This window comes from Antennarius striatus, chromosome 20 (genome assembly GCF_040054535.1).
Source record: "Antennarius striatus isolate MH-2024 chromosome 20, ASM4005453v1, whole genome shotgun sequence".
Classification (NCBI taxonomy): Eukaryota; Metazoa; Chordata; class Actinopteri; order Lophiiformes; family Antennariidae; genus Antennarius; species Antennarius striatus.
In genome coordinates, this window is record NC_090795.1 from 4,818,103 (window position 1) to 4,833,859 (window position 15,757).

Consider the following 15,757-nt stretch of genomic DNA (forward strand, 5'->3'; position numbering starts at 1 on the left):
AGCCTGTTGGTCTGGACTCAATCACCTGAACGCGGTGCGGGAAATAGCAGGAGTGGAGAGGAGGTGCATGAGGGTGAGAAACAGTCACGGCGGCTCCGCGTTCACATCCGTCAGTTTGACGTGAACGAGCTGGGAGAACGACTTTCCCTCTGCACCGACGGAGGACTTGTGCTGCTGCACTGTGTGTCATAAAAACACAATGCAGTCTGCAGAAGCACTCACGCAGAAAATAAGTACAAATCACACACAGGGAAAAGAAAAATGCAAGGAAGGAGTGAGGAGGTAATGAAACAAAGTATGCATGAAGCTGAAGGAGACTGAATGGAGGGAGAGTATTAAGGTGGAGTCCTTCATTCATTTGCAAATGAGTGACAGCGGTCAGTAAAGGACACTCGGAGCTCCACCTTCTCCCACACTGAGAAGGAACTTGTGTGATGATGATGATGAAGGTGTGTTAATCTACCAATAGCTGAACCATCCTGTGTGCCACCCTGCCTCAGCACAGCAGCACTGCGGAGGATTTGGCAGCTCAGAGGATCTGTCTGAGCACTTACAGATTTTCGGGGTGGGGTAAACAGTCAGCTCTGACCTGCTCCTCACCGTCAGCTCATGTTCTCTGCTGCATTATTCTGGAATGGATGGATGAGCAGGAACAGCTGGAAGGATCTGACAATTTTTTTGAGTTTCTGAGGATTTGGGGCTTTTACGTGAGGGGGGTGGGTGGACAGAAGTGGGGGGCTGGTGTGGAGACGTCAGTCCTCTGCTCCTGCCGCTCACTCCTCCATCAAGGACCTCCTCCGTCCACGCCGTCTCCTCTGTGCGGGCATGGACCGGGGCTGAGCGGATGCTGCTGCCTGACGGGGTGTGTGTGAGACGGCCGTCTGCTCCTCCCCGCCCTGGTCCCCTTCATGCCGTGCTGTGGGCTGGGCCATCGCCGGAGAGCACAGCTTCCATATGTGAGTTTGTGGCTCGGATGCTGATTTCTAACAAGGGCTGAAAGAGAGAAAGTGTGAGGGAGAGTAGGAGAAGACGAAGAAACCAGCATGCATGGACTAACGTGTTTTATTCCACTTGTTTCATGACGGGTTCAACTGTGTGAATGATTCAGGCGTTATTTGTGTGTGTCTGATTAGAACATGAATAACTTTTACTGGAATGTCATTGTGGCTTGAAGTAGCGGACTGAACCATCAGTGGCTGCCTCCCAGCATTCCCTTCTGATGTTCCATGTTGATGCCACGGCCCCTGACTGGGTCTGTTTGGAAAACCACTGCAGTATTTAGCTGAAATATAGCTTGAGAATGAAGTCCTTAAGAATGCCTCTGGTTTAGGTGGGTTTTTACTGCTTTTAAATACTCCATCACCTCACCGTTGGACTGGAACGTGTGATCTATATGTATTGGTTTGCAGGTTGATGCAGAGCTCTGTGTTTTCTGTGCTGGCCGCCAAACATAAATCTTTTATTTCATATTTTTTCCAGGTTTTGAACAGCAAACTGAAGTTGTGGTATTCACGCAGGTCTGCTTTGATGGGTTTTAATGGTTTATCTCATGATTGTTTTTTCCTTTTTTCTTTTTGGAATCAGAAGCAGGACAGAAACGAGACCTTCTGTTCTTGTCTGTTGTGACATCAATTATGTGAATCAGATGTGATTGGATTCTTTTGAGTTTCTTGCTTTAAATAGGGATAAAAAGGATTTCTCCTCACTTTATTCTCTCTTATTGTTGTTCACCAATTTAGAAATGCATAACGTACAGTCAGGATGTTCCCTCATCCACATGATCCTCATCTACTGCAGATGAAGATGATCCTCCTTGACCAGATCCAACCACTAGATGGCGATGTTACACTTCAGCACTAACACAAACTTAATACAGAGTGAGAACACACAGAACACTACTTCCCTTCAGAGAGATATTTGCTTTAATGCTCTCATTTCATGATTGCAATTTTTTTTTTGTTTCATCTTTTAAGAACAGACATACTCCAGGCTCAGACTGATCAAAACATTTAAATGTCTAGCGTAATCAGAGCTCAAAGATTTAATGATACATTTATCACCATGGTGCAGCACTGTACAACATGAAGTTATAAATTAAAGTTTATTTCTTTCAAATAGGAGAAAAGCAATTACTCTTTAGATAGCGTAATTGCCAAATTTTTGCAGATTTACATCTTTTTCTAATGTGATACATATTATGTTCTTATTACGTTTAATAAAGAAAATATTCTTATTTGTAGCCTGAGTAATGACTTAAGTTGTAATATGAGCAGTTTCATCCAAATTTGGGGTTTGGATCATCCTGAAGGTTTGAACTATTAAATCAGATCCCCCGACTAAACAAAACCATCAGCCACAAAATCCCAGTGAGCATCAGTCAACCTGAAGGTGAGGCTGAACTTATTTATACTGTCTGCCGTCACACAGATGAATCTTATTAGTGTTTCAGAGCAGCTGCTTTAAATATTTTAAAGTCAAACATTTACAAAATTCATGGTCACAAAATAGAAGTAAAAGTGGGAAAGTGCTACTATTCATGATATGTGAGGTGATGTTGGTGTCATCTGACTTCAATACATTCTGGAGAATTTCCAAATAATGTAGACAGTAAAGTCTCATGTCTTCATTTATCAATTAATAATTTGGTCTTGTGTGGCTTAAAATGTATTTAATCTTCTTAAAACTAAGTTGATGACTTCAGATATCTTAAAACTATTCAGTTAAGTGCAAGATAAAGGCATACCTGCAGATTCCAGACATAAGCCCCTTCTCATGTGAAGTTATCTGAATTCATGGGCTGCACGATAGATACTATGAAAGTTGGAAGTTATTTTGCATTCACTGAATTCATCCAAACAGACTGTTTTTCTTCTTATGGAGTTCTTGAAACGGGATCAATAGGTGCGGGGCCCATCATGACGTATTCTGTCTAGAAATGTAGACTTCGAAGGGTCCAGCCCCTGAACTGCAGGGCTAACTTTATTCCAGATGTTGCAGAGAAGGAAAATGCTAGTACTCATGTGCAGAATGTTGTAATTTGTGTGACACAAGCTGCAGTTGCATGCATCAAAATTCACCAACAAGTGAATGAGCTTTAATTCTACTCATGGGTAGAGCGGAGAAGGACCAGCTGTTAATGCTCTGTGCCAGAGATCTAATCCTGTTTGTCAGGTGTCTGCATGAAAACAAACCCTTCATTATGACTGAGTGTACTGGAAACATATGTTTGTGCAAATGAATCGTTTATTATTGACTTTAATATAACAATCACAGCTAAACCTGGGTCTTTGGCCCAGAGAGGACAGTTTAATAACCGTATCCAGTACTGACCTTGAGAAGACTCTAGCTGCTGTGACTCACTGCTCTTTCTTTGACACTCATCTCAGATGTTTCCAATATGGAGCACAAAACCAGCGTTTTACGTCTGAAATGGGGCGGAACACAATCCTGCTCCGGATGGAATGTGGAGCACGGAGACCCTAGCAGGATGGGATTCTGTCTGACAGACGGAGTGGCCGGTCTCTGACACTCCTCACGGAAACTCGGCTAATTGAAGACAGCCGGCCTCGCTCCTGTACTGAACTATTGTTTTCTAGACTTTGCTGCGAGCTGTGGTGCAAACCGGTGATCATCAGGAAGGAGTGTTGTCAAAAAGTACACTTCATACTCCTTTTATTACTGGCAAGTTGTAATTTACATTTGAAACAGCTGAGTTTTCATAAACCCAAACATCTAAGTGTGTTTTCAAAGAGTTTTGGTCCACGATTAATATCTTACCGATATCTTCTGAAACATTTCATTAAAAAAAACCCCACAAATTCCAAACTAATGGTGAAAAAGGAAATGGCAGGGGATCATTAAAATCATCAGTATTGATGCTTATGAGATGATGAATGTCTACACCAGATGCAGTGTTAGATATATCACTTTGACCCAAAAGTTATCACTTGTAGAATGAGAACTGGCAGCCCTTGGAGTTTTTTGTTTTGTTTTTTTTTCTTTTTGCAGAGTGCTATAATTATTCCCTGACAATACTGTGTTTGTGTCCGTGCTAGCGGTCAACTAATTTCCCATGTCGGAAAGACTTTGGAAAGCGTGGCCAGAGTGGATTGTCGTGCCATGGCAGAGCAGACGGTAGTAGGGTTTCCCTGGCAGTGGTCACGGGTGCCTTTTCTGTTCCAGAGAATATGGAACCGTCTGGAAACGGAGCAGCTAATTGGCCACAGAAGCCCTTTTAGAATGCCTCTGGTTTAGGTGGATTTTTACTGCTTTTTACATAATCCATCACCTCACCGTTGGACTGGAAAGTGTGATCTATATCTACGAGGGCCTGTGCAGAGCGTAGCTTCACTCCAGCCTGGAAACACTGATGTCAGCGACTCAGTGTGCCGAATCTCATTCCAGCTCATTTACAGCAGGGCTGTGACAGACTGAGTTTGAAAATCCTCACGCATGTGGGAAACGAGGAAGTCAATGAGGGAGGACGTAGGTCACCCTGCAGAATGTACAGGTTTATGCGGAAGTTGAGTTTTGAATGTAATCTGTTATATTTCTAGGGGAGGGCGGGGGTCCACTTGCCTGTCACCTTGAACACCCTGATTTGAGGGATTTGAGATTGAATTCCCACAAGGCTTTGTGAGACTTTGTGATGGGCGTACCTTAAATGTTTTAGGTCTTGTGTGACTTGGAGATGGGAATTTTCACATTATAGTCATGTGGATCAGTCTGGAACATGTTGAGAAAAAAGTAATAGCCTAAATAATAAGTAGCATTGGCATAAAACATATATTTTAGGGAATACAAAAAGTAGAAAGTGCTGTAATCAGATATGACACTGAGTGATGGCTTTCCTTACGTGGTCAACACAGTGGCTTTGTCTGTGTAAGCATAAGCCTATAGGCTACGATCAATCAATCCATTGCTTTTCATCTTGCATCAGTGGTAAGTAAACAGGTCACCACACTGCCCACCACATAACTGCAGTTTACCCAGATGAAGGCCAGAGCGAAAGGTCTTCATCAACCAGTTGTCTTTGTTTTAAGGTATGCTACTATGAGACCAGTGTCACTAAATAAAACAGTGTGTGATGTCTCTAAATACATTTGTTCATTCATGTCTGGTTTTGCATCCCGCTGTGTGAGACTTGTGTATGACGTTATTGGCTCTGGTGTCGCAGGGACTGTCAGATGGTGAGGCTTGCAGTTTGCGGCGCTGTCTATTTGTCATTTTTATTCTATATTTCACGCTCTTACTGTAATTTGTGTCATTCCCTTGTAGTAATAATGGACATAAGGTACAGAATATGAAGACGTGCACACAATCGTACCATCATTAGAGAGATGAAGGAGCTGCGGGCTCAGCTTGTGCCCATTAAACTGCCACCTCAGACATTCATGGCGGCCAAGACAAACTGTGCATCACTTAAAACAGGAGCAGATGTTCGCTGAAGCCAATTAACAGCAGAGAGATGCAGAAACCTTGTGCTCCAGAGGAGGGCTGCCGGCGCGTATGGATACTAGAGACAATTAATGAGAGCAACGCACGTTAAAAATGGATCAGGAGCTGTATGGAGTCTTACTATAAACACCACATTTTGACATGTCATGTTTATTTTTGTCATTACTTGATGGAGGAACTGAAAAGTCGTTCAACAACTGGACAGTTTTCGTGCAAAAACTTTGACGACATTCTCTAGTTTTTTAATCAGTACTTGCAATTTCCAAGTAATGGCTTTTTGAAATAGGTATTGGGATGATCAGTGCAATGGTTTTGGTGGAGCATCTCTTAATGTCTGCCCAGCTGCTGCTCTCTCAGCAAAGCAGTGCCATGACTACAGGTACAGAGATGCACCCCAGAGAGAGAGAGGAAGGGAGGAGAATAGAAAAGAAAACATCAAAATAAGTTATTATTTGGAGTTGGCTTCTGTTTCCTGGAGGTTCCAGTGACCTGTCAGCCCTGTCCGATCCTCTAGAGAATCCGTACGTTCATCCTAATGCTTCTATAAGCTCACCCTCGGGAGTCGATCTCCTCCACGATTGGGCCTGCGCTGAGGCTCAGCAGGGCGGGGTTAAACCTGCTGGGATGTTTCATATTCATAGCGTGAATACATAATCAGTCCATCGGGTCACTGTTTCCTGTCAGGGGGGAGAGACTCACACTTTTGCTGGATTATTTGTGCGATCGGATCTACCCTGACTTTTTTTTTTTTTTCTTTCTTTGCCATGTGAGGGAAAAGGTTTGTCACCGTCTTCTGCTTTTTTCTTCGCGTGGTCTGATCCTGCAGACAGATGCTGGATTCAGTCGGAGCAGGTGATCCGGCCTGGCGGGTTTGCGGGGCAGATAATGACCTATGGCTGAGTGCGACATGCCCTCTGGCCGACACTCCTGATCCTGCTCAGAGCTGCCCTCACAACAGGCTGCGGGGCTGAGAATCGCTGAGGAGGGGGCTCCTCTCTCCACGTTACCAGCCTGTTCTTGTTGCCATGATCAAACAAAACAAGAATAAAAATGTCTCTTGGGTAAGTCAGGCGTGTTTGTGAAGTTTTCTCCTCTATTCATGAACTACTTACTCCAGCATGAGCTGCTTTCATAACTGGAAACGGCATAACCTGTTTGCATCACATATTGATAAGATTTCTGAGCCATAACAGATTATGTGAAACTATTTTAATATATTTCCTTTGGTTTTTGACATGTCCACTGTTCTAAATAGAAGCTTAGAGATTTAGGTATTATATAAGTACAAGCTACTACATGCCCACTTTATCAAATCTGGTTGTGAGTCTGCCAACTCAGCGTGCATTGCAAGCAATTTCACCAATGATCAATCGAAATTATAGACGGCGACAAACAAAAGCCGAATCTCCCCCCAAAAAAAATCACCACAAAAAAAATTCACATCTGTTTCATCATAATTCAGATAAAATAGGAGCTCAAGTGTTGTTTGGTTTTTTTTTTCCTGTGACGTTGTGCCAGGTTTTTCAACATGCGTGAGTTTGATATCTGATTCTTTGCCAGTGCAGATGGATCAGGGGAGATTAGAGTGAGAGTGGCTTTGCGAGGATGAAATCAGCTACTTGGGGGGGGGGGGCAGGGAGGGCTGGGGGACGGGAGGAGAGAATGTGATGGAGTTATGGTTTACAAAATGCTTCCAGAATCACACATGATGGCCAAGTATGTGCACACACACAAGGAATTTGACTCCGGTTTTACTCATTTCACTTAAGGTGCTGAGACTTTCTGTCTCCCTGCAGACTTTGAAACATTTTCTCTTTCTCATTCTGCATCGCTTGGATTTCCAGCGCTCAGCTCAGCCTCTGTTAAGTAATCTTTTATCAGGAGTAACTCTCTCAGGTGACAGTCATGGTGGAATGAGGGTAAATCCACCTCCATGTACACCATACTGTATGTATAAACAAGCATTCATGTGTAGCACTGCCATAATTATATATGTTATCCAGTATATTATAGGAAACATGTGCATAAACAGAGTTGTACTTATGTTTTTTCCTCCTGAGGGAAACTCTGCTCCACTTTTGCTCAATCCACCCATATGGTGTATATGGTACACTGTAGCTACAGCACGTCCTCATCATGAACCTGATAATTATTCCTGCACACATGGAGCTGCAAGGTTGAGTACTTTACTGAATGTAATTATTAAGTTTGGCGAATGCTGTTTTCTTAGATAATTGCAGCAGATCAAAGTGAGTATATTAAGACGTAAAACCTGGCGAAATAATTTTAAAAATGTGTCCATGGTAGTGTACGGATGCAAAAGAAGCAAATATAATCATCTGGTGAAAACAAAAGCAGCAACAACACATCACTACAGCTAGCAAAATTTTTAAAAGTTCAAGGTACAATGATGAGAAAATAATGTTAAATATCAACACTAAATTTAAGCACATGGTGGACAGATAAAGATGGTCTGGATCAACTGATCCAGCATTATATTTGGTACTGCTGGAACAAATGTCATTGCATGTGTAAAGGTTTTTGTTTTACGCAGAAATCACTTGCAGATTCATGTGATCCCAGGTATCTATTTGTCTGTCCAATAAGCCTAATGACTTTGAGGGCTATATCCGTGATGACAGGAGTGGGCAGCACCGGGCGGATTAGGACTCCAGATGGTGCTGTTACTGCCCGATTGTCTGTCAGGTCCAGGACATACAGCTGCAAGAGGTCACATGTTTTACTGCAGCGGTCAGCATCATACAGCGTATTCAGTCGCACATATCTGACAGTCACAACACAACAAGTATCAGCTGGAGTTTTAAGATGTGTATGCGGTGTGTGTTTCCGTCTGCTTCCTGTAACGCCATGCTGCAGACTTGACCGTGCAACAGATGTCACACTATCAAATTAAATCTTAATGCCCTGCCAGCTGAAAAAAAAAAAAGCCTTTAGAGCTCACATGACACCGCAAAGCTTGAACAGTCAACTCAGTGTGTGTGTGTGTGTGTGTGTGTGTGTGTGTGTGTGTGTGTGTGTGTGTGTGTGTGTGTGTGTGTGTGTGCATGTGTGTGTGTGATCTGCCTGAGAAACTCTTGACTCGGCATGAGGCGTAACACTTGCTGCTGGAAGAGCTCTTGACGATGGCCACGTCCCATTCAGAGTCCTCTAGATACCACCCTGATGGGGACTTTGGCTGCATTTAGGAGTGGCTTGCCAGGTAGCGTAGCAGCCAGTATTATCTTTTTCTGACTGAGGCAAAGAGGACAGGGGTTTTTTTTGTTGTTTTTTTTTATTTTTTTAAAGTCAGGCATCAGCTGCTTGCACCCCTGGGTCATGGTACTCTAAACAAAACCTAGGGATTTGCATAATTCATTACAGTCGCGGTGGAACGGAGAGGCGACACAGGTGTCCCGGGTATTGTGGGAGAACGAGCATGTCTAAGAAACCAAAGGTAAAAGGGAAGCAGCCACACACACAACCTGTTCTTGTTTTTGTGTAAATCCGCAGCTTACCTCTCTATCCAGCGCTGGCATGATTAGTTGTAGTGCTGGCTTGTTTTCTGAGTGCTTTTTTTGTCGTGTTTGTTTGAGTTTTTGCAATGTGCATTTCTCTCTGCAGTGACACCAAGTGTGTCACAGTAGCATACACTGTCTGTGAAGTACGGCATGTTTCCATAGGCCAATACTTCTAGACACTATCCTCATATAAGTATAGCCTAGTTTTTAGCCTTGGAAGGATGCCAGAGTGTTTGCCTTTAGTTCTGCAGAAGCATTGATGCTCACAGGGCTTTTCTCCAGGGCACAGACAGTCTGCAGGGTCATCTTTATATCTTCCTCTTTTCTTCTCTACATATTGCTAAGTAATCTACTTAAATAGACGGACAATATGTTTGCCATTTTACACAACGGTTCAGTCTTTTTATATGTGATTATTTGAAATTAAGCAAAGTTCACCTGAGATTATTTTTAAAAAAAATTGATTTTTCTTTAGTTTTCTTTGTTTAAATTAAAGATGTTTTAAAGATATGCTATAAAGTTTTCAGTTTTTATTTAAAAAGTTATATTTATTTAAAAAAAGAGAAAACTGGAGTCTTGCTGATGTCTGTCAAACTATTGGTGTTTGGGGATGGGAAAGAAAATGCAGATAGTGGAAGAATTATGACCAAAAAAGGCATTAAAAAAATCCAGGGCCAGGCACTCAGGTGAAGTGTGATCCATGAAAGAAATATGTTTACATTTTCACCCAACAAAATACTTTTTGTGTGGACTAAATGTCAAGCCAGTGAAAGGCTTTTGGTTAATGAACACAATCTTGTGTTAGTGGCTGCAACAACATAGTGAATAGAGAGGAAGAAGATGCGTTGTCTGTTTTTGCTCATGTGGAGGTAGGATTTAACCCAAATGGACACACTTTAACAACAGAAAACATTAGTTCATAGAGCTTAAAGTGGTCAAAAAGGGCACAACGGGCACCATTAAGAGTTCAGGATCATCTGGTAATTCACAGGAGACAAAGTTGAGATTACATGAAAGATGAAAACCATAGTCCCTGGCTTTCATCTCCAGCTGTTGAGCACGCAGTTTTCATATACATAAAAAACAGATTTTATCAGTTTCCGACCTTGTGTCATGTAATTTATTTCTTCTGCTCTAAATCCTGGATTGGCTGTAGGGCTGAAGCAGACTTAAATCTGCTCACTGAAAGAAGCAATCATTACAAAGTGAGTTGAGGGATCAAGTGGACGTAAGCAATCACCTCTGTGAAGTGTTAGGGTGTGTAGCGTAGATCATTCTGTTTGTGTGGTAGTGATGGACAGTGTGTTACTGCAACACATAATTGTCTCTCAGCAAACCGGGCTGCATGTCAGAAACCTGAAGGCATCACAATGTGTTGAGATACCTCATATTTATTCATCTGATAGAAGATGGCGAGAACATTGTTTTGCTTTGCTTTGAAAATCTTTTAATAATTTTCAAGGAACTGTGTGTATGTGTGTGCGTGTGTGTGTAACCCAATCCCTAATCACTAAATTAGCTGACATCAATCTGACCATTTAACTGATTAAAAGTGACTCTCTTCCTAAAGCGCTCATGCTTGTAATGCCGTTTTGGACGTCCTGAATCTGCTCCATCATATCTGTGTCACCAGAGGTCATGCTGAGTCATTGTTTGTGAGTGTAAAAGTGTGTTTACTCTCTGCCCGGGTTTGGCTGGCCCATGTGTGAATGTATTGGTCACAAGCCTCCCAATTGGACGGGCGAGGTGTTTTTCCTGCGACTCCGTGAGGGACAGCTGACGCGTCGACGCGTTCAGCCAGCATGAAGTGAGTCAGCAGCAGCCGCCAAACGCTGCACACTGTTACACATTTCAGCGCTTCATAAATCATCAAGTCTTTGTTTTCCACTTGGTGTCCGGCAAACTTGGAGTTGATCCTCGTTCCCTCGGGCATGCTTGACAGGTTTCCTTTGTCTCCGCTGACTAAACATATCTTTGGAAGGGTAAGCTTTACTCGACTTTTACCTCAACTAATCACACCTTGATAGGTTCTCAAGTTTAGGGCAAACGCTAGTGGGGTGTCCTCTGGTGGTGTGAAGGAATCGTCAGTCAGAAAGGCAGCACGAAAGGACAGCAGCGGCGTCTCTTTCTCTTTCCATCTCTTTTTCACTTCTCTATCAGTTTCTGTCAAGTTTCTCTCATCCCTTTGCTTTCCTTTTTGTCATTGTAATTGGAGATGATCCCAGGGCTCAAGTGGCCTGGCCTGTCTTGTAGCTAGGTAACCTCAGTCAGAAGCTTGCTGCCAGCCCTGGGGGGTTCATTACACGAGAATCACAGCCCAGCGTGGATTATCCACTCTGATATGTATATAATACAGAAAATCCTGCTTTTAAATCTATTGTATGTTTGGTTGATAATAGAGTTGGGTATCATTTTAAATTTGTTCACTAGTACTTCACTTCCAAGCATACGGTACATATAAATCCATATAAGGTCACCGTTTAACATCATATGTGTGAACTCTATGCAAAAAGGAGATGTTAGACATGCTCCCACACATTTATATTTTACAGATATTATCTATTGTGATCTAGAGTTCAGAAATAAGACCCTTAGCCAGGATGTCATTCTTTAATTTATTCATATCACTGTATTTAATTCATTGTTTTAATCAGACAACCAGATGAAGAATCTTCCCTTTAAAAAATTCTGAACTTGTGATTAAAGTCAAAGAATAAGTCAAAATTAAATAAATACAAGTAAAATTTTGTATTTTTGGAGCTGAACTGCATTTGTTTATGAAGATATAAATGCAGACTGAAAATGTAAATTCTTGGAGGATAAAGAAAAAATGTTCTGCATCAGAGATTCTTTGTTTTCAACTTTAATGTAACAGACGTGGTTTGACGGGAGAGTGAACTGATATAAAATAAATATAATATTTAGTTGACAGACTGTGGTGCTGTATTTAGACTGCTAATACTGCCTCATCAGTCATTCAGATTCCTGTATAGAGCCGAGCCGCTGGAGCCCTGATAGAGCTGATTTGGTTCATATTATACACTCATTTGTCATGTTTACCTCCTGTAACTAAAACTAATGTCAAACACAACAACCTGCAGTAACATCCTGCCTTCACAAAGGAGGTCTTAGTTCATGGTATTGTTGAATTGCACTGTGGTATAAGAGTGATATTCAGCTTCGGTGAGGATCACTTAAGATTATAAAATTTATGAAGGTAGAATTTATTACAAGCTAAACAAAGAAGCCATGCTGTACAAGGTCACTCCTCAGTAATGATTTGAAACCACTGTTGGCATTGTCATTGTTTTCTGTGTGAAACATATTGGGATGTCGTATCGATTTTTCCTTGCAGTCCAATTACTGCACGCTGGTTTTAAAAAGCTATCCTTGTTGGCCTTTGTGCACTTGTCAGGGTGAACGCCTGTTGACGTCACCGTGTGCATGGATGCTGATCAATAAACCCGATGCAATGCCGGCACATGTTTTCCCAGGGCTGACTGAAGTAGAAGACATTGATCCATCAAATCCCATTTAGAGAACTCATTCAGAGCTCATTTGCTGTCGAAGGTGAAGAATTCCATTATGTTATTACGTTACAGTGCTTAAACTAAATAAAGCAGCTAATCGAGACAATAGCTGTACTTGGTTTAGTTAATTTGACGAATTGTATACAGTTGGAAGAAGCTGTCAACAAAACACATTCTACTCATCAGACACAGCAAAGTAAACTTTGGGTGTCCAAAACATAAAAATCCTGTCAGAAATGGTCATTTTAGGATTCTGTGATGGATTGATTGATTGGTTGATTGATTTTGAGACTGTTGGTTGGACAGAAAAATTAAATTTCAACGTGTAATTTTGAAAATAAACAAACTTTTTTTCACTTTCTACAGATCAATTTTTTTTAAAAGTCAAGAGAAGAATCTGCACATAAATCAATTGCAAAATCTTCATTAGCGGTGGCCTCATTCACTTCCATTATTCATGCTAAGCTAAGATAACCTAACCATGCTTAGGACAATTTGAAAATATTATCAGTCATTTTATCTAATTCTTGCTTTTTTTAGACAAATATGAGCATTCATCTAAAATGGAAAAAGGATTACACGCTGTGATGACCCCAACAAGACACGCTGAAAGGGACTTTTTTTCTTTTTTTGCTACATTGACATTATGAAACTTTATTCATTTCAAAAGAAAAGTTATATTGCTGTGAACTTTATTTGAAACGGGTGCGACACACTTGAAATCATTGTCATGGTAAGATTAGGATAACTATCCCACAGTTGGTCACGTGCCGGGCACAGGTCCTGGATGATAATCCTCAGAAAGGGGTTAACCCTGATCAAACACATTATAATCCAGGATTTAGGCTGGGCTGTCCAGAAAACATTTCCCCCCCCCTACTAAAAAGAAGAAAAAAAAACAAATCTGGGCTTTACTGAGATGTTGAATAAATCTCACGGCTTGTAATTTTATAGTTGTACAGACGGGAAATAAAAATTAAACAGACATTTTAGATTTTGTCTGTGCTGCTTGGTTTATGTGTTTTTCCAGCTTCTTTGAACTTTTACATGAGTTATGGTTTAATTTTTTGAACTGGTGACTCAGCTGTGACATTTTTCATCTTATATTATGACTGAGTCATATTTTACCGTTAATAAAAACTTGACTCAGCCTGACATAACAGCAGCGGGATTACAAAACACTCATAGCCTTAGAATCACTTCGATGGATCTGCTGAAATTTCTTTTTGAGCCTTTTTTATAGAAACCACTGCAGTTTCTCAGTTACCTTCCAGCTGCTTTAAACCGGAGCTCTGATGCTTAATAGATATCTGCCACTTGATTACCAAACCAACTTTTATACGACTTTAATTTTATGGGTGTAATAGTTTGTAGAGTGTAACTCTTCAAAGTAACTTTGAAAAGAGAGCAATCTCTTGGTCTTCATTAAAAAAAAAAAAAAAAAAAAAAGTTCCACCAAATACCCCAAAACGGAAAGTCTCAATGACGTTGGTCCCCTTGATGATGAAAGCTTATATATGGCATGTCAGTGTAGTGAAGATAATTACTTCCTGACGTTTCGGTCTCCGCAACATGTGCAGAGACCGAAACTCAAATGGGATAGCCTTCCTGTGAGCGTGTAACCTCTTCAAGGCAAAGCAGAACACATGTAAACTTCCCAAGATCACACACTCACATGCAGACATAAAAAGCTTCTACAGCTGCTTTTGGTCCTTTCTGGAATTTTCAGGTCGCCCTGTCGGCCAGAGATCTTACTTCCTAACTGAGAGTGTGTGTGAAAAAGGGAGAGAAAGAAAGAGAGAGAGAGTGTGTGTGTGTGTGTGTGTGTGGGGGGGGGGTATATATGTGTGTTTGTGTGTGAGTGTGTGTGTGTGTGTGTGTGGGAGGGGAAGGGGGCAGGGGGGCTTGTTTTTGGGTCTTGAGGACGACTGCGGCGCTCTGAAGGAGTGTTCTCCCAGCGTGGGAAAGACGCTGGTCTTTCTTTGCCTTAGCGGCGACTAAAGTAGGCCGAAGTGGGACTGAGAGGAGCTAACTTCACTCCTCCGCCTCAAACTTTCTCCACAAAGTCGTTCTCCTCTGGAGCTGCAACAAGGGGTTTCGTTTGGAGTGAGGCAGTCGGGCTGGTCGGAGTTCCTGCGCCCCGAGAGGAGATGGGTAGCGGCTGAGGAGGTTTACTCCCAGAGTTGGGAAGAGCAGAAATGTATCACTCTGGCAGTGAGGAGTCAGATCTGGTGAGTCTGAATAAACTTGCTTTCTCCTCCTCAAACAGTGCTCTTTCATACGTTCCTGACCCAAACTTGGCAGGACTCTCACTCGTCTTCTCTCTACCTCCTGAACAAAGAGGAATGTCCCAGACTGCAGGAGAATGGAGGTTATTAGAGCAGGATTTAAAGGGGCGTAATCATACACTTCCTATTTTTCCTCCTCGTCACTTTCCTGAGCGTTACACTCGAGCTGCACCGTGACTCCCTCGCAGTGAGCTATTTTAACACAAATAGCGCACATTTATGCATCTTGCGTGAATTTGTGAGCAGCGCTGTGTGGCCACTAATGTAGAGAGAGGAGCTGAGACGGAGATTAACAAGCAGAGAGAAGAAGAAAGTAAACATCTTGAGTCTGCTTGATCCCTTATGGAGCACAAAACTTCACAGTGAGCTGAAGTCACTGCTAAGAAAGAAATTCTTTCTAGTTTGTTTTCATGCAGCTTTTAATCAGGGATCTGAATCAGTGGACGTCATGTCCAAGTTTCTGGTTAACATTTGACATATTCCCTGTTCTGTGTGTAATGGGAAAAGCCCAAATGAGTCGAGACACAAAACTGTGCTACAAATATAAAAAAAAAAGAAAGAAAAAGTTTCATTATAAGTGCGATCAAGATACAGTACATATATACTATATGCACAACGCTTGAATGAAAAGTTGGAACATATACAGAACATGAAACTACATTGATGTGGTAACCAGTCTGGGATAGCCGGGGGGTGGGGGGGTGGGGGGGTTCTGCCCGGACTATGTTGACCCCTCGCCAGACCTGAGCAACAAGAATTTTTGGAAAATCCATTCTGGTATAACTCATCTATGAAGACTGCAGCACAGGCTGGAGTTATCTTTAATAAATCACGGAAAAAAGTAAACAAAGCTCATTTTTATACTTAGCAGTAACTCCATGATCTTTGAGAGATTAATTAAAAGTTTAGTGAACTTTATGTAATCACACAGACGAACATGACAGTAGTAGCAAAATATGACTTC

General features: G+C 41.8%; 1 protein-coding gene across 4 annotated transcripts in view; it reads left to right on the forward strand.

Annotated features, from left to right (window-relative positions):
- cacnb2a (calcium channel, voltage-dependent, beta 2a) overlaps positions 1–15,757 on the forward strand; it is a 49,125-nt gene that overhangs the window by 8,105 nt on the left and 25,263 nt on the right. Inside the window, exon 1 of one of the 4 annotated variants that reach the window (XM_068343838.1) lies at positions 894–956. The exons of 2 other annotated variants lie outside the window; for them this stretch is intronic. In XM_068343838.1, the coding sequence (XP_068199939.1) occupies positions 909–956 (48 nt within the window). In that variant the 5' untranslated portion in view covers positions 894–908. Of the gene's footprint in view, positions 1–893; positions 957–14,436; positions 14,737–15,757 lie in introns of those variants that run through there. One more of the 4 variants, XM_068343840.1, reaches the window with a different exon arrangement.